At 43.4% G+C, this 25,512-nt stretch overlaps 1 protein-coding gene across 5 annotated transcripts in view; it reads right to left on the bottom strand.

Moving 5' to 3' along the window:
• LOC110523223 (DENN/MADD domain containing 1A) overlaps window positions 1-25,512 on the bottom strand; it is a 175,508-nt gene that overhangs the window by 24,821 nt on the left and 125,175 nt on the right. For all 5 annotated transcript variants that reach the window (XM_036976817.1, XM_036976815.1, XM_036976818.1 and 2 more), the window contains 7 exons: window positions 24,540-24,585; window positions 24,293-24,394; window positions 15,057-15,182; window positions 3,078-3,179; window positions 2,832-2,919; window positions 2,030-2,070; window positions 1,763-1,834 (listed from right to left, as the gene is read on the bottom strand). In XM_036976817.1, the coding sequence (XP_036832712.1) occupies window positions 1,763-1,834; window positions 2,030-2,070; window positions 2,832-2,919; window positions 3,078-3,179; window positions 15,057-15,182; window positions 24,293-24,394; window positions 24,540-24,585 (577 nt within the window). The remainder of the gene's footprint in view (window positions 1-1,762; window positions 1,835-2,029; window positions 2,071-2,831; window positions 2,920-3,077; window positions 3,180-15,056; window positions 15,183-24,292; window positions 24,395-24,539; window positions 24,586-25,512) is intronic.

Here is a 25,512-nt window from a genome sequence, read left to right as displayed (position 1 = left end):
ATTTGGCTAGGATGCCAGAACTAGGAAGAGTCTTGGTGGTTCCAAACTTCTTCCATTAAAGAATGATGGAGGCCACTGTGTTCTTGGGGACATTCAAAGCTGCAGAAATGTTTTGGTACCCTTTCCCAGATCTGTGCCTCGACAAAATCGGACAATTCCGTTGACCTCATGGCTTGGTATTTGCTATGACATGTACTGTCAACTGTGGGACCTTATATAGACAGGTGTACCTTTCCAAATCATGTCCAATCAATTTAATTTACCACAGGTGGACTCCAATCAAGTTGTTGAAACATCTCAAGGATGAGTAATAGAAACAGGAAGCACCTGAGCTCAATTTCGAGTCTTACGTAAATAAGGTATCTGTTTTTTATGTTTAATACATTTGCAAAACAATTTTAAAACCTGCTTTGCTTTGTCATTATAGGCTATTGTGCGTTGATTGATGAGGACAAGAAATAATTGAATCAATTTTAGAATAAGGCTGTAACGCAAGTAAACGTGGAAAAGGGAAGGTGTCTGAATACTTTCTGAATGCGCTGTACATACACTCACTGGGCAGTTTATTAGGTACACCCTTCCTACAGACAGTGAGTCACATGGCCGTGGCTTGCTTTATAAAGCAGGAAGACAGGTAGAGAGACGTTCAGTTACTGTTCGTTTGAATGTTAGAATGGGCAAAACGAGTGACTTAAGCGACTTTGAGCGTGATATGATCGTAGGTGTCAGGCGAGCCGGATCCAGTATCTCAGAAATGACCGCCCTGCTAGGCTTTTCACGCACGACAGTGTCTATGGTTTACCTACAATGGTGCAAAAAACAAAAAACATCCAGTCAGCAGCAGTCCTGTGGGCGAAAACAGCTCGTTGATGAGAGATATTGAAGGGAAATGGCAAGAATTGTGCAAGCTAACAGGCGGGCCACAAACAAATAAATAACAGTGGTGTCCTTGTCACGGATGGGCTTTTGCGGTAGACGACCACACCGGGTTCCACTCTGATCAGCTAAAAACAAGAAGAAGCAGCTCCAGTGGGCACGCATTCACCAACAGTAAACAATTGAGGAGTGGAAAAACATTGCCTGATCCGACGAATACTATTGCATCATGCTGATGTCAAAGTCAGGATTTGGCATAAGCAGCATGACGCCATAGACCCCTCCTGCCTGGTGTCAATGGTACAGGCGGGTGGAGGTGGTGTACCGGTGTGGGGAATGTTTTCCTGGCACACGTTAGGTCCCTTGATACCAATTGAGCAACGAACGTTTCCGACACCTTGGAGAATGCACGCCCCGAAGAATTCAGGCTGTTCTGGAGGCAAAGGGGGGAACGACCCAGTACTAGATGGGTGTACCTAATAAACTAGCTGGTGAGTGTATATAACCATTGATTCTTGAAGAAAATAACTTAGATGCCTCATGAGCTTAGTTCAACGCTTGTACTCCATCAGATCCCAAAATATAAGCTTGTTTTACGCCATTGTTTGTAAACAATGTAATTGTAAACAAACACTATATAGCTTCAAAACATGGTTAAAACTATCATTTGAATATCATGGATGGTCAGTCCATGCATCCAGAGCTGTTTATTAATTTGAGAGTGGTTACATTTCTCCAGCCACATCCCTAAGCTGATTACCAAAACCAATTTGTTATTGTTTGAACTGCAGATGGCCCCTTTAAAGAGGCAGCAATATGGCGAGAGTTAACAGTGAAATATTTTGGGAGTGTCATGGTGTAATTGTCATGATAGAGGGACACTTACAAACTTATAGACAGTTTTCATGGCCGGGTTAGCCTTGGTCCTCACTGTGTTAAAGATAGCACCGCCCCCTTTCTGTTGAAGACAAAGCCATTGTTAGCGGCACAGCTAACAATTACATGGCAACAGTCATAGAAATGTTGCCATTGTTTTCTACCATAAAAAAAATCCCTAAACTTTCTCTCTCAGCATGTGAGAAATCAACAGTTTATTTACTCATGTGACTGTGTTAAATATGGGCACTTTTATGGGTTGAAATGTAGGACCTACCTTTACTGTGAATAGCCACTGGTGGTAGTTTTTGTCGCTGCCTTTGGAGTTAACACAGAGGAGAGGTCACAAGGGTGAAAGGTCAACGTCTTAACACAGTGGACCATTCTATATTCTATAGAGCAGTGGTTCCCAAACTGTGGGTCGGGACTGCTTTTTCACTGCTCAACCCTTAAGGTGGGTTACGACTCAACAGACACCTTAATTGGTGGGTCGCAAAGCAAAACATTTGGGAACCCCTGCTATACAGATTAGTAATGGGACATGAGTTAGGACCACTGACTTCTCCACTGCTATACAGATTAGTAATGGGACATGAGTTAGGACCACTGACTTCTCCACTGCCCTAACCCATGTCCCATTACTATAGCGGTGGAGGAGTCAATGTCTCTAACCCATGTCCCATTACTAACGTCTATAGCAGTGGAGGAGTCAATGTCCCTAACCCATGTCCCATTACTAACGTCTATAGCAGTGGAGGAGTCAATGTCCCTAACCCATGTCTCATTACTAACGTCTATAGCAGTGGACGTCTCAATGTCCCTAACCCAAGAATAGCAGTATTCTTGAATTGTTTTAATACATTTTTAAACAGAGAACATCAATGAGCATTGTTATTGGACAGGGAGTTGTCTACTTCAGTTTCAAAACGTTGACTTCTGTTTCGTGCCTACTGGTTTATGGTGACCTTGGAGGCGCATAAAATGTCTGCCGGTCCCCAACCAAAGATCAAGTCAAGTGCTTTGAGACAGAGTAAAAAAAAAAAAAACGAGTCATTTTTTTTATATGATTGTATTCACACCTGCATACTCTCCCATGTTGATCTCATCCTCGAAAACATCACTGAAGCCCTCACCAGCGTTCAGCAGGTCCAAGCGGCCATCGATGAACTACAGAGATGGAGAAAGGTTTATTCCAATGAGAAATGGGGTGTGTGTGTGCCTATTATTGTGTGTGTGCCTATTATTGTGAGTGCGTGTGTGTGTGTGTGCCTATTATTGTGTGTGTGTGTGTGTGTGTGTGTGTGTGTGTGTGTGTGTGTGTGTACCTGTTTGAAGAGCTGCAGCTGGATGGCGTTCTGCAGGAACTGTCTCATGGCACTGGAGCGGTGGGTCACAAAGACCTCCTCACTGAACGTTATTGGCTCTCCCTGAAGGTACACAAAAACATGGACCAATCAGCAGAAAGTATATCCAGTGACATCTTGGATCTGGTTTGGCATTCAATGTGTTTTTACAATGGCCGTTACTAATGCGTGTTTGACATATCAACATTTAGTTTCTCTTCCAATCCACGACTATGAAGTGATCTTTGTTTTTTATATACGTTTTATATATATTTTTTACAAGTTTAAAGAACGACATTTAATCAAATAGGCTGAATAGAAAACAAAACCACAGTAAATTAAATAAAGATTGCCTCCCGAGTGGCGCAGCGCTCTAATCCAGGCTGTATCACATCTAGCCATGATTGGGAGTCCCATAGGGTGGCGCACAATTGACCCTGCGTCGTCCGGGTTTGGCCGTCATTGTAAATAAGAATTTGTTCTTAACCGACTTGCCTAGTTAAATAAAGGTTAAATAAAATGTAATAGTATTTAATAGTTTCCTTTTTTTGGAGGTAGAGTATGAAAACCTATTTTGACCACTAGATGGCACTGCTGCGTAAGACACGGGACAGCAGGAGTGGAACTAGACATACTATATTAGTGTAACTTTCCTTGTGTCCAACATTGTGTGTGTGTGTGTGTGCGTGTGTATGTGTGTGTGTGTGTGTGTGTGTGTGTGTGTGTGTGTGTGTGTGTGTGTGTGTGTGTGTGTGTGTGTGTTTGTATGTGTGTGTTTGTATGTGTGTGTCTTAGGTGTGTATTACAGTTTGTTTGCACGGATTATATTTTCCCTCCAACTTTCCTCGACGAAAGCTGCTCTCCTCTGGAATGTGTACGTAAGAGAAGGAGGAGAGGTAGAGAAGAGGAGAAATTGAGGGCAGGGAGAATAAGATAACATACAGAGAGAATGGTGGAGGAAAGAGCAAAATAGGAGAAAGACACCAAGGGAGATACTGAACATTACCTACCACTAACCCTAGTCCATCTTTACAACCACTTTCCAACATCCAGTTAAGACTTCTTTATTTTGTGAAATACAATGTGAAAATATTAGATGTAGCTCCTTTAAACACATTTCTAAAATGATTTGTTTGGATCCTGGATGCTGATTGGTTGATAGCAAGGAGTTATTATTATCACAATCCCTGTGTAACGCCTGTTAACAGTTCCTTTTAAATTGTCAAAGTCCAGCCAGGCCATTCATAAACTTCATCTCCCCTGGAAAAAAAGGGTCAAGACATTATCTCCCCATGCATGTAGCCTAGCTTAGAATTAGGTTTGCAACATTGGGGATTTGTCCCCGTTGTGCCATATGAACATGTTGCATAGAGACTGACCGCTTCTCTAAGCCAGGCAAATTCATTTATCAGGATCATTATAATGGATACACACAAATCATTGGCAATAGAAACAAAGGTAAAACAAACAAAAATGGACATAGTTTTCTGTAATTTCGTCTGCTTGAAGTGATTGTGTGTTAGTCTTAGTTGGCTAGCTAGCAGAGAAGTAGCTAGCCTGCATAGCTACATGCCAATGACTTGCTTAGCATACCAACCATTTCCTATAGAATGAATAGAATGAGCAACCAGCCTGTCTGACTAGCAACTTCTGAATCTCAGAACTAACAACTGGCTTTTCCCCAGACATATCATCTGGTGGAAGGATGAAATAAATATATTTACTCAATAAAATAAAAATTTTAATGGAAAAAATGTTGTTAATCTTTAAAAAAAAATATGTTGACAACAGTTTTATAAAAGCACTCAAACCGAATAATTATTGTATACAACTCCCTCCTAAGGGCTGTTTCCCTTCGCTCTGGGTTGGGCCTAAGAATAACCCTTACTTAGTCTGTGTTTTTCACACTTTAATCCCTGGGTTCTCATGCCTTATTGCTTAAGTAAAACTGTGCTGTATACGTACAGTGAGGGATCCCCTGCTGATTTTGTACGTTTGCCCACTGACAAAGAAATTATCAGTCTATAATTTTAATGGTAGGTTTTTTTAAACAGTGAGAGACAGAATAACAACAACAAAAATCCAGAAAAACGCATGTAAAAAATGTTATAAATTGATTTGCATTTTAATGAAGGAAATAAGTATTTGACCCCCTCTCAATCAGAAAGATTTCTGGCTCCCAGGTGTCTTTTATACAGGTAACGAGCTGAGATTAGGAGCACACTCTTAAAGGGAGTGCTCCTAATCTCAGTTTGTTACCTATATAAAAGACACCTGTCCACAGAAGAAATCAATCAATCAGATTCCAAACTCTTCACCATGGCCAAGACCAAAGAGCTCTCCAAGGATGTCAGGGACAAGATTGTAGACCTACACAAGGCTGGAATGGGCTACAAGACCATCGCCAAGCAGCTTGGTGAGAAGGTGACAACAGTTGGTGCGATTATTCGCAAATGGAAGAAACACTAAAGAACTGTCAATCTCACTCACTCTTGCTCCATGCAAGATCTCACCTCGTGGAGTTGCAATGATCATGAGAACGGTGAGGAATCAGCCCAGAACTACACGGGAGGATCTTGTCAATGATCTCAAGGCAGCTGGGACCACAGTCACCAAGAAAACAATTGGTAACACACTACGCTGTGAAGGACTGAAATCCTGCAGCGCCCGCGAGGTCCCCCTGCTCAAGAAAGCACATATACATGCCCGTCTGAAGTTTGCCAATGAACATCTGAATGATTCAGAGGAAAACTGGGTGAAAGTGTTGTGGTCAGATGAGACCAAAATGGAGCTCTTTGGCATCAACTCAACTCGACGTCTTTAGAGGAGGAGGAATGCTGCCTATGACCCAAAGAACACCTTCCCCACCGTCAAACATGGAGGTGGAAACATTATGCTTTGGAGATGTTTTTCTGCTAAGGGGACAGGACAACTTCACCACATCAAAGGGACGATGGACAGGGCCATGTACCGTCAAATCTTGGATGAGAACCTCCTATCAGCCAGGGCATTGAAAATGGGTTGTGGATGGGTATTCCAGCATGACAATGACCCAAAACACACGGACAAGGCAACAAAGGAGTGGCTCAAGAAGAAGCACATTAAGGTCCTGAAGTGGCCTAGCCAGTCTCCAGACCTTAATCCCATAGACAATCTGTGGAGGGAGCTGAAGGTTCGAGTTGCCAAACGTCAGCCTCGAAACCTTAATGACTTGGAGAAGATCTGCAAAGAGGAGTGGGACAAAATCCCCCTGAGATGTGTGCAAACCTGGTGGCCAACTACAAGAAACGTCTGACCTCTGTGATTGCCAACAAGGGTTTTGCCACCAAGTACTAAGTCATGTTTTGCAGAGGGGTAAAAATGCTTATTTCCCTCATTGAAATGCAAATCAATTTATAAAATTTTTGACATGCGTTTTTTCTGGATTTTGTTGTTGTTATTCTGTCTCTCACTGTTTAAATAAACCTACCATTAAAATGATAGACTGATCATTTCTTTGTCAGTGGGCAAACGTACAAAATCAGCAGGGGATCAAATACTTTTTTCCCTCACTGTACGTTGCAAGGAGTACAGTATACTGTGCATGTTAATAAGCCACCTCTACCCCTCTTTCTCCTTCTACCATTGTCTTCCTCTCTCTCTCTCTCTCCATCAGCAGTCCGAGGCTCATCCTGTTAATTAGCTGTCAGTGTGGGGGGCTGATAGCAGATTAGCACTGTCCGATCGCATCACACAATCCACACACACGATCCACACACACACACGACACACACACACACACACACACACACACACCTAGCACTGCTCTCATACCTACCAGCTCTCACAGTCTCATGTCAGAATTAGACCATTAGACCAGTTCATCCATGTTTCTCAAATGTAAAATTTCAAAGCTGTTCCAAACGCCAAATTTAAGATTAAGTCTAGACATTAACTCAGCATGGTAAGGTACGGGTTAGTTTAGACATTAACTCAGCATGGTAAGGTATAGGTTAGTTTAGACATTAACTCAGCATGGTATGGTAAGGGTTAGTTTAGACATTAACTCAGCATGGTATGGCAAGGGTTCGTTTAGACATTAACTCAGCATGGTATGGTAAGGGTTAGTTTAGACATTAACTGAGCATGGTAAGGGTTAGTTTAGACATTGACTCAGCATGGTATGGTAAGGGTTAGTTTAGACATGAACTCAGAATGGTAAGGTACGGGTTAGTTTAGACATTAACTCAGCATGGTAAGGGTTAGTTTAGACATTAACTCAGCATGGTATGGCAAGGGTTCGTTTAGACATTAACTCAGCATGGTAAGGTATAGGTTAGTTTAGACATTAACTCAGCATGGTATGGTAAGGGTTAGTTTAGACATTAACTCAGCATGGTAAGGTATAGGTTAGTTTAGACATTAACTCAGCATGGTATGGCAAGGGTTCGTTTAGACATTAACTCAGCATGGTATGGTAAGGGTTAGTTTAGACATTAACTCAGCATGGTAAGGGTTAGTTTAGACATTGACTCAGCATGGTATGGTAAGGGTTAGTTTAGACATTAACTCAGCATGGTAAGGGTTAGTTTAGACATTAACTCAGCATGGTAAGGGTTAGTTTAGACATTAACTCAGCATGGTAAGGTACGGGTTAGTTTAGACATTAACTCAGCATGGTAAGGTATAGGTTAGTTTAGACATGAACTCAGCATGGTATGGTAAGGGTTAGTTTAGACATTAACTCAGCATGGTAAGGGTTAGTTTAGACATTGACTCAGCATGGTAAGGTACGGGTTAGTTTAGACATTGACTCAGCATGGTAAGGTAAGGGTTAGTTTAGACATGAACTCAGCATGGTAAGGTATAGGTTAGTTTAGACATTAACTCAGCATGGTAAGGTATAGGTTAGTTAAAGACATTAACTCAGCATGGTATGTTAAGGGTTAGTTTAGACATTAACTCAGCATGGTAAGGGTTAGTTTAGACATTGACTCAGCATGGTAAGGTACGGGTTAGTTTAGACATTAACTCAGCATGGTAAGGTAAGGGTTAGTTTAGACATTAACTCAGCATGGTATGGTAAGGGTTAGTTTAGACATTAACTCAGCATGGTAAGGGTTAGTTTAGACATTGACTCAGCATGGTATGGTACGGGTTAGTTTAGACATTGACTCAGCATGGTATGGTAAGGGTTAGTTTAGACATTAACTCAGCATGGTATGGTAAGGGTTAGTTTAGACATTAACTCAGCATGGTAAGGTGAGGGTTAGTTTAGACATTAACTCAGCATGGTAAGGGTTAGTTTAGACATTGACTCAGCATGGTAAGGTACAGGTTAGTTTAGACATTGACTCAGCATGGTAAGGTACGGGTTAGTTTAGACATTAACTCAGCATGGTATGGTAAGGGTTAGTTTAGACATTAACTCAGCATGGTATGGTAAGGGTTAGTTTAGACATTAACTCAGCATGGTAAGGTAAGGGTTAGTTTAGACATTAACTCAGCATGGTAAGGGTTAGTTTAGACATTGACTCAGCATGGTAAGGTACGGGTTAGTTTAGACATTAACTCAGCATGGTAAGGCAAGGGTTCGTTTAGACATTAACTCAGCATGGTATGGTAAGGGTTAGTTTAGACATTAACTCAGCATGGTAAGGGTTAGTTTAGACATTGACTCAGCATGGTAAGGTAAGGGTTATTTTAGACATTGACTCAGCATGGTAAGGCAAGGGTTCGTTTAGACATTAACTCAGAATGGTAAGGTACGGGTTAGTTTAGACATTAACTCAGTATGGTAAGGGTTAGTTTAGACATTAACTCAGCATGGTAAGGGTTAGTTTAGACATTAACTCAGCATGGTAAGGGTTAGTTTAGACATTAACTCAGTATGGTATGGGTTAGTTTAGACATTAACTCAGCATGGTAAGGTGAGGGTTAGTTTAGACATTAACTCAGCATGGTAAGGGTTAGTTTAGACATTGACTCAGCATGGTATGGTAAGGGTTAGTTTAGACATTGACTCAGCATGGTAAGGTAAGGGTTATTTTAGACATTGACTCAGCATGGTAAGGGTTATTTTAGACATTGACGCAGCATGGTAAGGTACGGGTTAGTTTAGACATTGACTCAGCATGGTAAGGTAAGGGTTAAGGACTGGGAGAGGCTTAAATAAAAACTTTCTATCACTGGATTTGAACTGGCAACCTTTGGAATCAGAGGCAGATGCTTACGCTTATCCACCATCCCCGTCCCCAATGCCCTAGCAAAACCGAAAACTACTTGAAGGTAACAGTGCTCACTGTTGCCCCTAGTGGCCAGTTTCCACATCATCTCCAGAACATCCTCAGATATGGATGGACGTAGAATACGGATTTCTTTCATGGGTAACCTGCCTGCTCACACACACAGACATTCAGTCATCCTTAACTAAGTCTCATGTCAAGGAGGCTGAACTGTAAACTAGAGCCAGAGGAGAGCATGACTTGTCTCCTGTGAGGGGAGCGTTTACCAGGGCCTGAGAGGAGCATATTCCCCAAACATGCTTAGACGACACCTGCCACTGTTACTGAGCATTAGGTGACACACACACACACACACACACAGGAGCGCAACCATTTTGTCCATATTAACTGTGTGTTTGTGTTTGTGCGAGCAGTGTGCGTTTGTGTGAGTGCGTGTGTGAGAGACCACCTGGCCAGCAGGACATTAGCACGTTAGAAGGGTTGCCTGCCGTCCTCTAATGGTTCTGTGGAGATCATATCATTACTGTAGAGATGAGAGGTCTGGACCCCCGGACAGACTGGAGGAGGAGAAGGACACACGCCAGTGATAACGCCCCTCATTAGCACTATCAAATTTCAGACTTAATTTTCCCAAACGAAAAATGTACACTATATATACAAAAGTATGTGGACACCCCTTCAAATGAGTGGATTTGGATATTTCAGCCACACCCGTTGCTGACATGTACAGTGGGGCAAAAAAGTATTTAGTAAGCCACCAATTGTGCAAGTTCTCCCACTTAAAAAGATGAGAGAGGTCTGTAATTTTCATCATAGGTACACTTCAACTATGACAGACAAAATGAGAAAAAATGAATTTATTTGCAAATTATGGTGGAAAATAAGTATTTAGTCACCTACAAACAAGCAAGATTTCTGGCTCTAACAGACTTGTAAATTCTTCTTTAAGAGGCTCCTCTGTCCTCCACTCATTACCTCTATTAATGGCACCTGTTTGAACTTGTTATCAGTATAAAAGACACCTGTCCACAACCTCAAACAGTCACACTACAAAACTCCACTATGGCCAAGACCAAAGAGCTGTCAAAGGACACCAGAAACAAAATTGTAGACCTGCACCAGGCTGGGAAGACTGAATCTGCAATAGGTAAGCAGCTTGGTTTGAAGAAATCAACTGTGGGAGCAATTATTAGGAAATGGAAGACATACAAGACCACTGATAATCTTCCTCGATCTGGGGCTCCACGCAAGATCTCACCCCGTGTGGTCAAAATGATCACGGTGAGTTAAAATCCCAGAACCACACGGGGGGACCTAGTGAATGACCTGCAGAGAGCTGGGACCAAAGTAACAAAGCCTACCATCAGTAACACACTACGCCGCCAGGGACTCAAATCCTGCAGTGCCAGACGTGTCCCCCTGCTTAAGCCAGTACATGTCCAGGCCCGTCTGAAGTTTGCTAGAGAGCATTTGGATGATCCAGATGAAGATTGGGAGAATGTCATATGGTCAGATGAATCCAAAATTTAACTTTTCGGTAAAAACTCAACTCGTCGTGTTTGGAGGACAAAGAATGCTGAGTTGCGTCCAAAGAACACCATACCTACTGTGAAGCATGGGAGTGGAAACATCATGCTTTGGGGCTGTTTTTCTGCAAAGGGACCAGAACGACTGATCCATGTAAAGGATCGAATGAATGGGGCCATGTATCGTGAGATTTTGAGGAAAAACCTCCTTCCATCAGCAAGGGCATTGAAGATGAAACGTGGCTGGGTCTTTCAGCATGACAATGATCCCAAACACACCGCCCGGGCAACGAAGGAGTGGCTTCGTAAGAAGCATTTCAAGATCCTGGAGTGGCCTAGCCAGTCTCCAGATCTCAACCCCATAGAAAATCTTTGGAGGGAGTTGAAAGTCCGTGTTGCCCAGCAACAGCCCCAAAACATCACTGCTCTAGAGGAGATCTGCATGGAGGAATGGGCCAAAATACCAGCAACAGTGTGTGAAAACCTTGTGAAGACTTACAGAAAACGTTTGACCTCTGTCATTGCCAACAAAGGGTATATAACAAAGTATTGTGATAAACTTTTGTTATTGACCAAATACTTATTTTCCACCATAATTTGCAAATAAATTCATTAAAAATCCTACAATGTGATTTTCTGGCTTTTTTTTCTTCTCATTTTGTCTGTCATAGTTGAAGTGTACCTATGATGAAAATTACAGGCCTCTCTCATCTTTTTAAGTGGGAGAACTTGCACAATTGGTGGCTGACTAAATACTTTTTTGCCCCACTGTATATAAAATCAAGCACACAGTCATGCAATCTCCATAGACAAACATTGGCAGTAGAATGGCCTTATTGAAGAGCTCAGTGACTTTCATGGGTTTCCATGGCTGAGCAGCCGCACATAAGCCAAGATCACCATGTGCAATGCCAAGTGCCGGCTGGAGTGGTTTAAAGCTCGCCGCCATTGGACTCTGGAGCAGTGGAAACATGTTCTCTAGAGTGATGAATCACGCTTCACCATCTGGCAGTCCGACTGACAAATCTGGGTATGGCGGACGACCAGGAGAACGCTACCTGCCCCAATGTATGCACCAACTGTAAAGTTTGGTGGAGGAGGAATAATGGTCTGGGCCTCTTTTTCATGGTTCGGGCTACGCCCCTTAGTTCCAGTGAAGGGAAATCTTAACACTACAGCATACAATGACATTCTGGACAATTCTGTGCTTACAACTTGTGGCAGCAGTTTGTGACAAAAGTTTCCTGTTTCAGCATGACAATGCCCCCTTGCACAAAGGGAGGTCCATACAGAAATGGTTTGTCGAGATCTTTATGGAAGAACTTGACTGGCCAGCACAGAAACCTGACCTCAACCCCATCAAACACCTTTGGGATGAATTGGAACACCGACTGCGAGCCAGACCTAATCACCCTACATCAGTGCCCGACTTGACTAACGCTCTAGAGGCTGAATGGAAGGAAGTTCCCGCAGCAATGTTCCAACATCTAGTGGAAAGCCTTCCCAGAAGAGTGGAGGCTGTTATAGCAGCAAAGGGGGGACCAACTCCATATTAATGCCCATGATTTTGGAATGAGATGTTCGACGAGCCAGTGTCCACATACTTTAGGTCAGGTAGTGTATCAACCCCTACTACAATGTCCATTAATTATAGTCAACATGTGTTATTTTCCTGCTGTAGCAAACTGGCTCAAATTAAGATCCTACATCTGTACAAAATGTATGCGTATGTTACTGTGTGGCTGTAAGATCACTGACTGAATCTGAGTGTACGTACGTACGTACGTACGTACGTGTATGTGTGTGTGTGTGTGTTTGTCACTGTTAGAGGCCACTTAAACATGTATTAATAGTGATTTGTCAACCAGCGGTATGAAACGTCAGTTTGGAACATGTTGTAAAGCTCACAAATACACTGACTATACAAAACATTAGGAACACCTGCTCTTTCCATGACAGACTGACCAGGTGAATCCAGGTGAAAGTTATGATCCCTTATGGACATCACGTGTTAAATCCACTTCAGTCAGTGTAGATGAAGAGGAGGAGACAGGTTACAGAAGGACTTTTAAGCGTTGAGACAATTGAGACATGGATTGTGTATGTGCAAGACAAAAGTGGCCTAGCCAGTCTCCAGACAAAAGATTTAAGTGCGTTTGAACATGGTATGGTAGTAGGTGCCAGGTGCACTGGTTTGAGTGTGTCAAGAACTGCAACACTGCTGGGTTTTTCACGCTCAAAAGTTTCCTGTGTATCAAGAATGGTCCACCACCCAAAGGACATCCAGCCAACATGACACAACTGTGGGAAGCATTGGTGTCAACATGGGCCAGCATCCCTGTGGAATGCTTCGACACCTTGTAGAGTCCATGCCCTGATGAATTAACGCTGTTCTATGGGCAAAGGGGGGGGGGGGGGGGTCAACTCATTATTAGGAAGGTGTTCATAATGTTTTGCACACTCAGAGTAAACTCACAGGGAAAGCAATAAGTGGGTCAACACACACCACACAACAACTCATACAAGACACAACTGCTTAGTGAGAACGTGTTTGTTTCTCTGGGCTGCTCTGCTTGTCTAGTGTGTGTGTGTGTGTGTGTGTGTGTGTGTGTGTGTGTGTGTGTGTGTGTGTGTGTGTGTGAGTGAGTTTGCCTCTGTATGGTTGAGTGTCTGTCGGGTGTTTTTGTACAGTATCTTGTCCTGTCTTGATGATGTGTATCCAAGCATAGCTAAGAGGTCCATTGCCAAATAAGAGAGCACGCACACACACACACGCCCCTTCCTATCCCCACTGTCCATACTGCTGCTGCACATCACATCCCCTCTGGATCAAACTAATTGGTTCTGCAGTTCAGACTTAATGACAACTAGCGCCGAGCATGAGACAGAGAGAGAGAGAGAGAGAGAGAGAGAGAGAGAGAGAGAGAGAGAGAGAGAGAGAGAGAGAGAGAGAGAGAGAAAGAGAAAGAGATAGAGAGGGGTGGGGAGGTAGAGGTAGATAAAGAGAGGGAGAGAGAGAAGAGGTGCAGGGAGAGAGCGAGAGAGAGAGAGAGAGAGAGAGAGAGAGAGAGAGTGAGTGTGCAATCACAGCAGCAGGATTTGTGACCTGTTGCCACATGAAAAGGACAACCAGTGAAGAACAAACTCCACTATTTATGTTTATTCATTTTCCCTTTTGTACTTTTGTACTATTTGCACATCATTATAACACTGTAAGAAAGCAAGAAAGAAGAATAAAAAAATATATTAAAAAAAGCTTCAGCAATATCAGGGCTATATCTCTTTCTGACCAGCTCCATGATAACGATGAGAGCAGGATATCCGTGACAGTGGGTGGCCCGGGTCATTTATTGGATTCATTTTGGGTCCTGACTAGAAATACACCATCCACATGGTGGGTCACAAGAAATGTCGGACACCGAATGGGCCAAAGCACACACAATAAAAACTCCCCAGTGTCTCCTAGGCAGAAGAGGCCTTGGTTCAGCCAGAGTACAGGTTAGGGGTTTAGGGGTTAGAGTTGAGGGTTTATAGGGTTAGCCACAGCGTAGTGACAGCTTGGAGGTGGAAGGAAGGCGCTGGCTCCCCCATATGTAGTGCAGGGGCACCAGCTGGGCCATTGTTAGGACGTGTGTCCCCTTTCTGTCTCCCCTGGTGGGTGGACCGGTACCCCACGTAGGGGGGCTATTCTGTCCTCCAGACCCCCCTCTAAACACTGGGGGGATACGGGGATCTGCATCACTAATGCTATTATTCAAACAGTGGGCAGACACACACAGACACACACCATGCCGTCCTAGCGCACGGAAGTCCTTGATTGACACCTCTATTTGTTTTATTCATATTGCCCCCGTCTAAAATATGTAAATGTCCGGGAGAGATGATTTTAAAATAGACGCATTGGGTTGGGCGACGCAAGGATCAGACTTTTTTGACGACATATGGCGGAATAGTAGAATAATTAGTGGTCCGGCACAACCATGCCTAGTGTTGATGCAGGTACAGAGTAGACCGAGCGCTGGCTGGCTGTTCCCATTCAAACACACTGTCATCATATACCATTACCATGGTGATATAGAGGAGCTGCCAGGAAAGAAAAACAGCTCGCTCCGTGTCTGTGTGTGTCACTCTCTCTCATTCTCTCGCTCACTACTAACTGTAAACCTTCCCTCCCTCCTTCCCCTCTTTCGTTCTCCCTCAGTCTGTCTCACCGGTTGGATCTGCAGCGCGTTCCTGTAGCAGCCGAAGAGAGCGGCCTGTGTCTTGAGGAAAGCTCGGGCCACGCCATCTCCCGTCGTCGTGGAAACCTTCTTCAGGCGATTCTTTAAGGATGACACCTGGGGGAAAACAACAACAACAAACAGTTACCTTATTATTGTTTATGGAGTCTACATAAGGACTGCATCATTTATAGTCATAGGTGCATTCATAGGTCATTTTTTCATCCATCCATACCCCAAAATATTTTACCCCACTCTCTACCTTCGTCCATCTCTTTCACCTTACCAGTGTCTTTATTTATCGCTCTCTCTCTCCATCCACCCATCCATTCCTCCATTCCTTTCTGCTTTCCTCCAAACATCTCATCCCTCGTCCCTCCCTTCGTTCCTCTTCTTCCCCCAGAAATGGACTGAAAGACTCTCTCCCCCCAGGCCTCCTATCCCTCAGGAAGTGTCTGATCCAGGGCCTCCTTTAATCAGCCCTTCCCCAGGCTACAGCCGCCCTCTCTCCCTTCTCGCTTGCTTGCATCCGTAGGCACCACACCGCTGGAAAAGCGGCCCACGAGTCAACAACAGCGTTATTCTACATGAATACACTCCATGAGACGGCCGCTTAGGCTAATGCACTAGCCGGGAGCGAGCGCACGGGGCTGAAGTAATCCTTTCTCCTTCTGTCTTCGCTCTCTCTTACCCCGCCACTTCTCTCCCACGGTGAGCTCCCCCGGTTATTAAAGATGCTCGGTTACATTGTTAGCAAAAGATTTGCCTCCCCCAAAGCAGAAAACTCGACCAGAAAAATAACCCGTAGTAAAGAACACAGATTTTTTGTGGCATTTGCCATGACCTGGGTTTGATTTGCCATGACCTGGGTTTGATTTGCCATGACCTGGGTTTGATTTGCCATGACCTGGGTTTGATTTGCCATGACCTGGGTTTGATTTGCCATGACCTGGGTTTGATTTGCCATGACCTGGGTTTGATTTGCCATGACCTGGGTTTGATTTGCCATGACCTAACCTGGGTTTGTTTTCTTCAACAGCAGAGGCAGATGAGACACGCAAATTAAATGTTGCTGTATTTTCCTGTCTCATTTGTTTGGAGGATATTGAAAATAGTGGTTTTGAAATGCCGATTGTAAAGCTCACGTTAATCAGCGTGTCCAGGAGGGACTTTGGATTTTTACATTCGGGTAGAACATCACGCACAATAAACTGTCATACTTCATGTTTAAGGAAAGAGTAATGGGAAAAAGACAAAGAGCACTGGAAAACACCATGCTACATTCTCGTAATGTGGTCCCCTTTTCACCAACTACACGTCCTATGTCACCAACTACACTTCCTACCTCAATAACTACACTTAATACGTCACAAACTACACTTAATACGTCACCAACTACACTTAATACGTCGCCAACTACACTTCCTACCTCAATAACTACACTTAATACGTCACCAATTACACTTAATAAGTCCCCAACTACACTTCCTACGTCACCAACTACACTTAATACCTTCGCCAACTACACTTCCTACCTCAATAACTACACTTAATACGTCACCAATTACACTTAATACGTCACCAATTACACTTAATACGTCACCAACTACACTTAATACGTCACCAACTACACTTAATACGTCACCAACTACACTTAATACGTCACCAACTACACTTAATACGTCACCAACTACACTTAATATGTCACCAACTACACTTCCTACGTCACCAACTACACTTAATATGTCACCAACTACACTTAATATGTCACCAACTACACTTAATATGTCACCAACTACACTTAATACGTCACCAACTACACTTAATACGTCACCAATTACACTTAATACGTCACCAACAACACTTAATACGTCACCAACTACACTTAATACGTCACCAACTACACTTCCCACGTCACCAACTACACTTCCTATGTCACCTCATCAACACCAGAGGTGGCCAACTCTCTTCCTGGACAGCTAGTGGGTGTGCTTTTGTTCCAGCTCAACACACTTGGTCAGGTGAGTTGGGCTGGTGTGGTAGGCTGTAACTAATCAGCTGCATATCAGGACCTTGATCCTACTGTACTGAGTCATTGCACATGTCTTTGATCTGATGGTATAATGACATGAGAGCTTTGCTTGCTTCCTCCAACTCAGTAACATCAGCAGCTCCACTACCTCCTAATGCCTCCTTAATACTTCCATTACCTGTCCAGAACAGACACACATACAAACACCCTCTTGATAATCTCCCCCTCTCAACACACATTTACAGAAACAAATGAAAATACATCAAAACCCAATAAAATCCAGAATTACAGCCTTGTGATAAAAATACAAAATAAAATAAAAAAAGAGATGTGAATAAGTGTGTAATGACAGGACGGAAGTCTCTTAAAGCTTTACGCCGTTCCTGGGAGCGGGGGGGCTTTATGGGTGCCCTATGATGTTCCCCAGTGATACTGCCAGACACACACTTTAATATGTGCTGAGTCAACCTTAAAATGAGTAATTCAATTAGGATCTGTCCCATTTAAATGTTATAAGAACTGGACATCTGACAGGAGACAAAAAGAGATCAGTGGCTAGCATCACACATACAGTGCATTCGGAAAGTTTTCAGACTTTTTCCACACTATGTTACATTTCAGTCTTATTCTAAAATGGATTAAATTGTTTTTTCCCCCCTCATCAATCTACACAATAGCCCATAATGACAAGGCAAAAAACGTTTTTTTTAATAGAAATTTCAGCAAATTTACTAAAAATGAAAAACAGAAATACCTTATTTACATAAGTATTCGGAACCCTTTGCTATGAGACTCGAAATTGAGCTCAAAAGCATCCTGTTTCCTTTGATCATCCTTAAGATGTGTCTAAAACTTGATTGGAGTCCACCTGTGGTAAATTCAATTGATTGGACATGATTTGGAAAGGAACACACCTGTCTATATAAGGTTCCACAGTTGTCAGAGCAAAAACCAAGTCATGAGGTCGAAGGAACTGTCCATTGAGCTCGGAGACAGGATTGTGTCCAGGCACAGATCTGGGGAAGGGTACCAAGGTCCTCAAGAACACAGTGGCCTCCATCATTCTTAAATGGAAGAAGTTTGGAACCACCAAGACTCTTCCTAGAGCTGGCCGCCTGGCCAAACTGAACAAGTGGGAGAGAAGGACTTGGTCAGGGAGGTGACCAAGAACTCGATGGTTACTCTGACAGAGCTCCAGAATTCATCTGTGGAGATGGGAGAACCTTCTGGAAGGACATCCATCTCTACAGCACTCCACCAATCGGACCTTTCTGGTAGAGTGGCCAGACGGAAGCCACTCAGTAAAAGGCACATGGCAGGCTGCTTGGAGTTTGCCAAAAGGCACCTAAAGACTCTCAGATCATAAGAAACAAGATTCTCTGGTGTGATGAAACCAAGAATGAACTCTTTGGCCTGAATGCCAAGCGTCACATCTGGAGGAAACCTGGCACCATCCCTACGTTGAAGCATGGTGGTGGCAGCATCATGCTGTGGGGATGTTTTTCAGTGGGGATGTTTTTCCCAGGGACTGGGACACTAGTCAGTATAGAGGGAAAGATGGATGGAGAGATCCTTGATTAAAACCTTCTCCAGAGCGCTCAGGACCTGACTGGGGCGGAGGTTCATATTCCAAAAGGACAATAACCCTAAGCACAAAGCCAAGACAATGCATGAGTGTCTTCAGGACAGTCTCTAAATGTCCTTAAAAACCTCTTGAAACTAGGGGGCACTATTTTTATTTTAGGAAAAATAACGGTCCCAAAGTAAACCACCTATTTCTCAGGACCAGATGCTAGAATATGCATATAATTGACAGCTTAGGATAGAAAACACTCTAAAGTTTCAAAAACTGTAAAAATATTGTCTGTGAGTATAACAGAACTGATATTGCAGGCGAAATCCTGAGAAAAATCCAATCAGGAAGTGACTCTTATTTTGAAACCCTTGTCTTTCTATGCATCCCTATTGCCCATTGAAAGGGATATCAACCAGATTCCTTTTTCTGTGGCTTCCCTAGGGTGTCTATAGCCTTTAGACCTAGTTTCAGGCCTTTATTTTGAAGAATGAGCGTAAACGACTACATTGCGTAAGTGGCAAGCTGAGGGCTCTCAGAGTGATTCTTGCGAAAAAGACAGAGGTAGTCAACTCTGTTCCTGGAGAGATACCGTCCTGTAGGTTAACTCCAACACTGTTCCTGGAGAGATGTCCTCCTGTAGGTTTGAACTCTGACCCTGTTCCTGGAGAGATTCCCTCCTGTAGGTTTGAACTCTGACCCTGTTCCTGGTGAGCTACCCTCCTGTAGGTTTGAACTCCAACCCTGTTCCTGGAGAGCTACCCTCCTGTAAGTTTTAACTCCAACCCTGTTCCTGGAGAGCTACCCTCCTGTAGGTTTGAACTCCAACCCTGTTCCTGAAGAGCTACCCTCCTGTAGGTTTTCACTCTAAACCTAGCTGTGACTAACCTGAATCAGTTTATCAACCAGCTAATTATTAGAATAAAGTGTGCTATATTAAGATTGGAACAAAAACCTACAGGACGGTATCTCTCCAGGAACATGGTTGGCGTTCAAACCTACAGGAGCGTTTCTCTCCAGGAACAGGGTTGGAGTTCAAACCTACAGGACGGTATCTCTCCAGGAACATGGTTGGCGTTCAAACCTACAGGGCGGTATCTCTCCAGGAACAGGGTTGGAGTTCAAACCTACAGGAGCGTTTCTCTCCAGGAACATGGTTGGAGTTAAAACCTACAGGATAGTATCTCTCCAGGAACAGGGTTGGAGTTAAAACCTACAGGATAGTATCTCTCCAGGAACAGGGTTGGAGTTAAAACCTACAGGATAGTATCTCTCCAGGAACAGGGTTGGAGTTAAAACCTACAGGATAGTATCTCTCCAGGAACAGGGTTGGAGTTAAAACCTACAGGATGGTATCTCTCCAGGAACAGGATTGGAGTTAAAACCTACAGGACGGTATCTCTCCAGGAACAGGGTTGGAGTTAAAACCTACAGGATGGTATCTCTCCAGGAACAGGATTGGAGTTAAAACCTACAGGACGGTATCTCTCCAGGAACAGGGTTGGAGTTAAAACCTACAGGACGGTATCTCTCCAGGAACAGGGTTGGAGTTAAAACCTACAGGACGGTATCTCTCCAGGAACAGGGTTGGAGTTAAAACCTACAGGACGGTATCTCTCCAGGAACAGGGTTGGAGTTAAAACCTACAGGATGGTATCTCTCCAGGAACAGGATTGGAGTTAAAACCTACAGGACGGTATCTCTCCAGGAACAGGGTTGGAGTTAAAACCTACAGGATGGTATCTCTCCAGGAACAGGATTGGAGTTAAAACCTACAGGACGGTATCTCTCCAGGAACAGGGTTGGAGTTAAAACCTACAGGACGGTATCTCTCCAGGAACAGGGTTGGAGTTAAAACCTACAGGACGGTATCTCTCCAGGAACAGGGTTGGAGTTAAAACCTACAGGACGGTATCTCTCCAGGAACAGGGTTGGAGTTAAAACCTACAGGATGGTATCTCTCCAGGAACAGGGTTGGAGAGCCTTGATGTACACACCTCCATGCATTAATGTAAGCATGCAGACGCCCGTTTAGACACATACATGTAAGCTTGACTGTGCATGAATCACACACACCACACGAAGCACACACAGACATTGTGGCTGCAGACTTCAAAGCAACCAGCTGCTCTGTGTCACTCTTCTTTCTAATGACAGTTCATGAATATATTTCACCCACTTATGACGCTAAAATGAGCACACACTAAAATGCTGAATGCTAATGAAAAACAAACACACACAGGTAGACAGACAACAAATATAATGGCTGCCTAACATGAGCCAGGGCTGGTATTTGGCTGCGATCAAAAGGAGAAAGGCAGGTTGCTCTTTCTCCCCTGGTCACTTAGCACCGCGCTACGAGCCTTTTGATCAGGCAATTAGGAGGGCACTTCATAGGCAGGTGGCATGGATGCGAGGACCCCAGATCATCAGTGTAAACACACAGCATCTCTGACCCAACAGCATGACTCATGTTGTAATTAAGGCCAACAACAACAGCAAACAAGGAACAGCTTAAATTAGATGAAAACATGACAGCTTTTGAGAGGACAAAAATGTAAGAAAGATACAAAATATTAATATTTATAGTAAAAGCATGAATGCCAACAAATCTGTATAATTGGGAGTGTTTACGTTTTGGTCGGCATTGGAAGTCTAAATGGATATTTCAAAGACCGTGGCTAGCCCTCTTGAGAGGATGAGACTACCATTGTTGAGCTCAGTTCAGTTGTGGTGGAAACGTGTAGCATTCAGTAGTCAACCATGAAAGACGCTGGGATTTGCTTTGATCTTGTACTGTTAATTATCAAATGCATGGCTGTTTCAATAAACCATAGATCAGGGTTCCCCAACCGGCGGCCCGTGTGCCGAATTTGGCCTGAATACTTATGTAAATGTAATATATAAGCTTTTTTTTTAAAGTGTAATATAAATTTGCAAACATTTCTAAAAACCTGTTTTTGCTTTGTCATTATGGGGTATTGCGTGTAGATTGAGGAGGGAAAAAATACTTAATCCATTTTAGAATAAAGCTGTAACTTAACAAAATGTGGGAAAAGTCAAGGCATTTGAATACTTTCCAAATGCGCTGTATATATATTTTTAATTTGTGGAATTTTCATTGTTAGACATAAAAGACAAAAAACACCAGGAAATCAGCTCTAAGTTATATTAATTCAAGAAATCTGTTCCCAAGTATTCCCACGCATAATAGAGAGACACGTGATCGTATGTAAATGTAAGCAAGGTTTGAAATGATTATGTTTTAGTCAAATATTATATATGTTTTTTGCTTCTTGTGGTCAATTTGCACTCTACAAATTATTTGTAATTATGTTCCGGCCCCCTGACCATCCGCTCAAGAAAAGAAATCGACCCGCGGCTGAATCTAGTTGATGATCCCTGCCATAGATGTATCAGGAAATGTGAAGTTTTAGTGGACCATAGAGTTGTGCAAGGTGTGTTATGACTACTAAAAGCAATACTTCAATATACAGTAGGCCAAGTGAATAAATCCCCCACACCCCCCAAAAAATAACTTTATCGATGGCAATTTGAATGCACAGAGAAACTGTGACGAAATCCTGAGGCCGATTGTGAGGCCGCCATTTTTTAAAGGTATCTGTGACCAACAGATGCATCTCTCCATTCCCTGTCATGTAAAATGCATAGATTAGGACCTAATGAATTTATTTCAATTGTTCAGTATACATATACAGTACCGGTCAACAGTTTGGACACACCTACTCATTCCAGGGTTTTTCTTTATTTTTACAATTTTATACACTGTAGCATAATAGTGAAAACATCAAAACTATGAAATAACACATATGGAATCATGTAGTAACCAAAAATGTGTTAAACAAATAAAAATGTTATATTTGAGATTCTTCACAGTAGCCACAGCTTTGAACACTCTTGGCATTCTCTCAACCAGCTTTTGGGCTCCTGAGTGCGCAGCGGTCTAAGGCACTGCATCTCAGTGCTAGAGGCGTCCCTACAGACCCTGGTTCGATTCTAGGCTGTATCACAACCGGCCGTGATTAAAGGTTAACTTTATATATATATCATTTAAATGAGGTAGTCACCTGGAATTCATTTAAATGAACAGGTGTGCCTTGTTAAAAGTTAACTTGTGGGACTCCCGGGTGGCGCAGTGGTTAAGGGCGCTGTACTGCTCTGTCATAACCGGCCGCGACCGGGAGGTCCATGGGGCGACGCACAATTGGCCTAGCGTCGTCCGGGTTAGGGAGGGTTTGGCCGGTAGGGAAATCCTTGTCTCATCGCGCACCAGTCGCCTCCTGCGTCGAGCCGGGCGCAGTACGCGCTAACCAAGGTTGCCAGGTGCACGGTGTTTCCGGCTGGCTTCCGGGTTGGATGGCGCTGTGTTAAGAAGCAGTGCGGCTTGGTTGGGTTGTGTATCGGCGGACGCTTGACTTTCAACCTTCGCTACCTCTACCTTCGTTACCTCTGCTGCAGAGGATAAGTTCATTAGAGTTACCAGCCTCAGAAATTGCAGCCCAAATAAATGCTTCACAGAGTTCAAGTAACAGACACATCTCAACATCAATTGTTCAGAGGAGAATCAGGCAAAGGACAACAATAAGAAGAAGAGACTTGCTTGGGCCAAGAAACAATGGACATTGAGATTTTTGGTTGAAACTGCCGTGTCTTTCTGAGATGCAGAGTAGGTGAACGGATGATCTCCACATGTGTGGTTCCCTTCGTGAAGCATGGAGGAGGAGGTGTGATGGCGCTTTGTTGGTGACACTGTCAGTGATTTACTTAGAATTCTAGGCATACTTAAACAGCCTGGCTACCACAGCATTCTGCAGTGAGACGCCAACCCATCTGGTTTGCGCTTAATGACCCAACACACCTCCAGGCTGTGTAAGGGCAATTTGACCAAGAAGGAGAGTGATGGAGTGCTGCATCAGATGACCTGGCCTCCACAATTACCCGACCTCAACCCAATTGAGATGGTTTGGGATGAGTTGGACCGCAGAGTGAAGGAAAAGCAGCAAACAAGAGCTCAGCATATGTGGGAACTCCTTCAAGACTGTTGAGAGAATGCCAAGAGTGTGCAAAGCTGTCATCAAGGCAGCTTTTAAGAATCTCAAATATAAAATCTACTTTTTTTGGTTACTACACAATTCCATGTGTTATTTCATAGCTTTGATGTCTTCCCTATTATTCTACAACGTAGAAAATGTTAAAAATAAAGAAAAACCCTGGAATTAATAGGTGTGTCCAAACGTTTGACCGGTCCTGGTCCTGTATAATAATCCATATTTATTTATTTTTGAGTGATAACAATATTTACCATTTGGAGCTTCCCTTTGAGTCAATGTTTTGTGGTCCTTTACTCAACTGGTAGTAAGCACAGGGGAGGCTAAAGAATGTTTTGTGCATTTAAAAATATATATATTTATATATATTTTTTTGGGGGGGGGCGGGGGGGGAACTCAGGGTCTCAACTTAAAAATAGTAGAATACACAAGGTGCAATTTCGAAATTTGGTTGTGGGCCCCACCCCCATCAATGTTGTCCATCCCTGCAGTAGAGGGATAGCACCACTCGTGAGAATTGGATATGTAGTGTCTATAAATGTCTGTTTCTCACCACGTCGTTGGGCAGGCTTTGGAGGTCGTCAAAGGGTGTTTCTAGGGTGTTGGTGTCTACGTTGAGGACTACTACGTCATCCAGGGCCATCCCCCTCACCTTCTGCAGGGAGAGAGACACGGAGAGAGGACTTTACACTTCCACACAAACATGAGACACATGTACACACACACGCAGGCAGTCAGGTAGACACACACTCTCTCTCTTATGAGTTGGGTTTGTAAACGGTCTGTGGTGAGGAACTTACCTCCATTAGGCTGGAATGTACTCCAATGAGGTAGGGCATGGGCGCACTGCAAAACACAAACACATAATAAATAACCATGATTGTGAGACAAAAGTGTTTAAACACGGCATGATCTCAGCCAAAACCACCAAAGAGTCATATATCAACCACATTAGCAGAGTAATGGGAAACAAACAGAGACTTGAGTACTTTGTTCTTTTATCATGATCATTGTGACGCACATCGAACTGATTTTGTACACATGCACATTCAGGGAAACACTTTGACATTGCAAGAAAACCAAAACATTTTATTGTTGTCGTATTCCTTCATCGTCAACCTTCCATACGGTTCCACTCTAATTTTTTTCACAGTTTATCGCTACGAAATAGAGTCCATTGAAATGTTACCACAGTGAGACAAGAAGTAGTGGGGATTAAAAACGTTTTACTTTCCCAGCATACTGGAGTGTTTGTGTGTGTCTCTATGTGTGTGTGTGTGCGTATGTTTGTGGTGTGTACACCAGAGGGTTGGACCTGTGGGGCTAGACTAGGGACCCTCAGACACTAAGACACCACCATAGAAGAGAAATGGCTGATTGGGTAATGGTCTGAAGGATAAAAAGAGGAAGGGAGGGAGAGAGAAAGGGAGGGAGGGAGAAAGGGAGGGAGGGAGAAGGAGGGATGTTAGAAACCTGTCAGCCTGAGAGGGGGTGATGAAGACGGACCCGAAAACACTTAATTAACTGTGCTCTTCTCCATGTCTCCATCTCCTCAGCCTAGCGTGACATTCAATTAAAATACAGCGGCAAGCGGAGAAAAAGCCACAACAACTCAAGGGATCAAAAAGTAGTGGAAAGCATAACAAAACCAGAATATAAATAAAAAAATAAAAAAAGATCCGATTGGATGTTTTTGGATGACGGTAATCGTCCACACAGCCAATTATTTATTGTGAGCTGTGAAAAACGGGGGAAGTGAAATGTAGCCCTCGC

This window comes from Oncorhynchus mykiss, chromosome 5, assembly GCF_013265735.2.
Source record: "Oncorhynchus mykiss isolate Arlee chromosome 5, USDA_OmykA_1.1, whole genome shotgun sequence".
Taxonomy (NCBI): Eukaryota; Metazoa; Chordata; class Actinopteri; order Salmoniformes; family Salmonidae; genus Oncorhynchus; species Oncorhynchus mykiss.
Note: the sequence above shows the minus strand (reverse complement) of the source record. Positions and strands in the feature narration are given on the sequence as shown.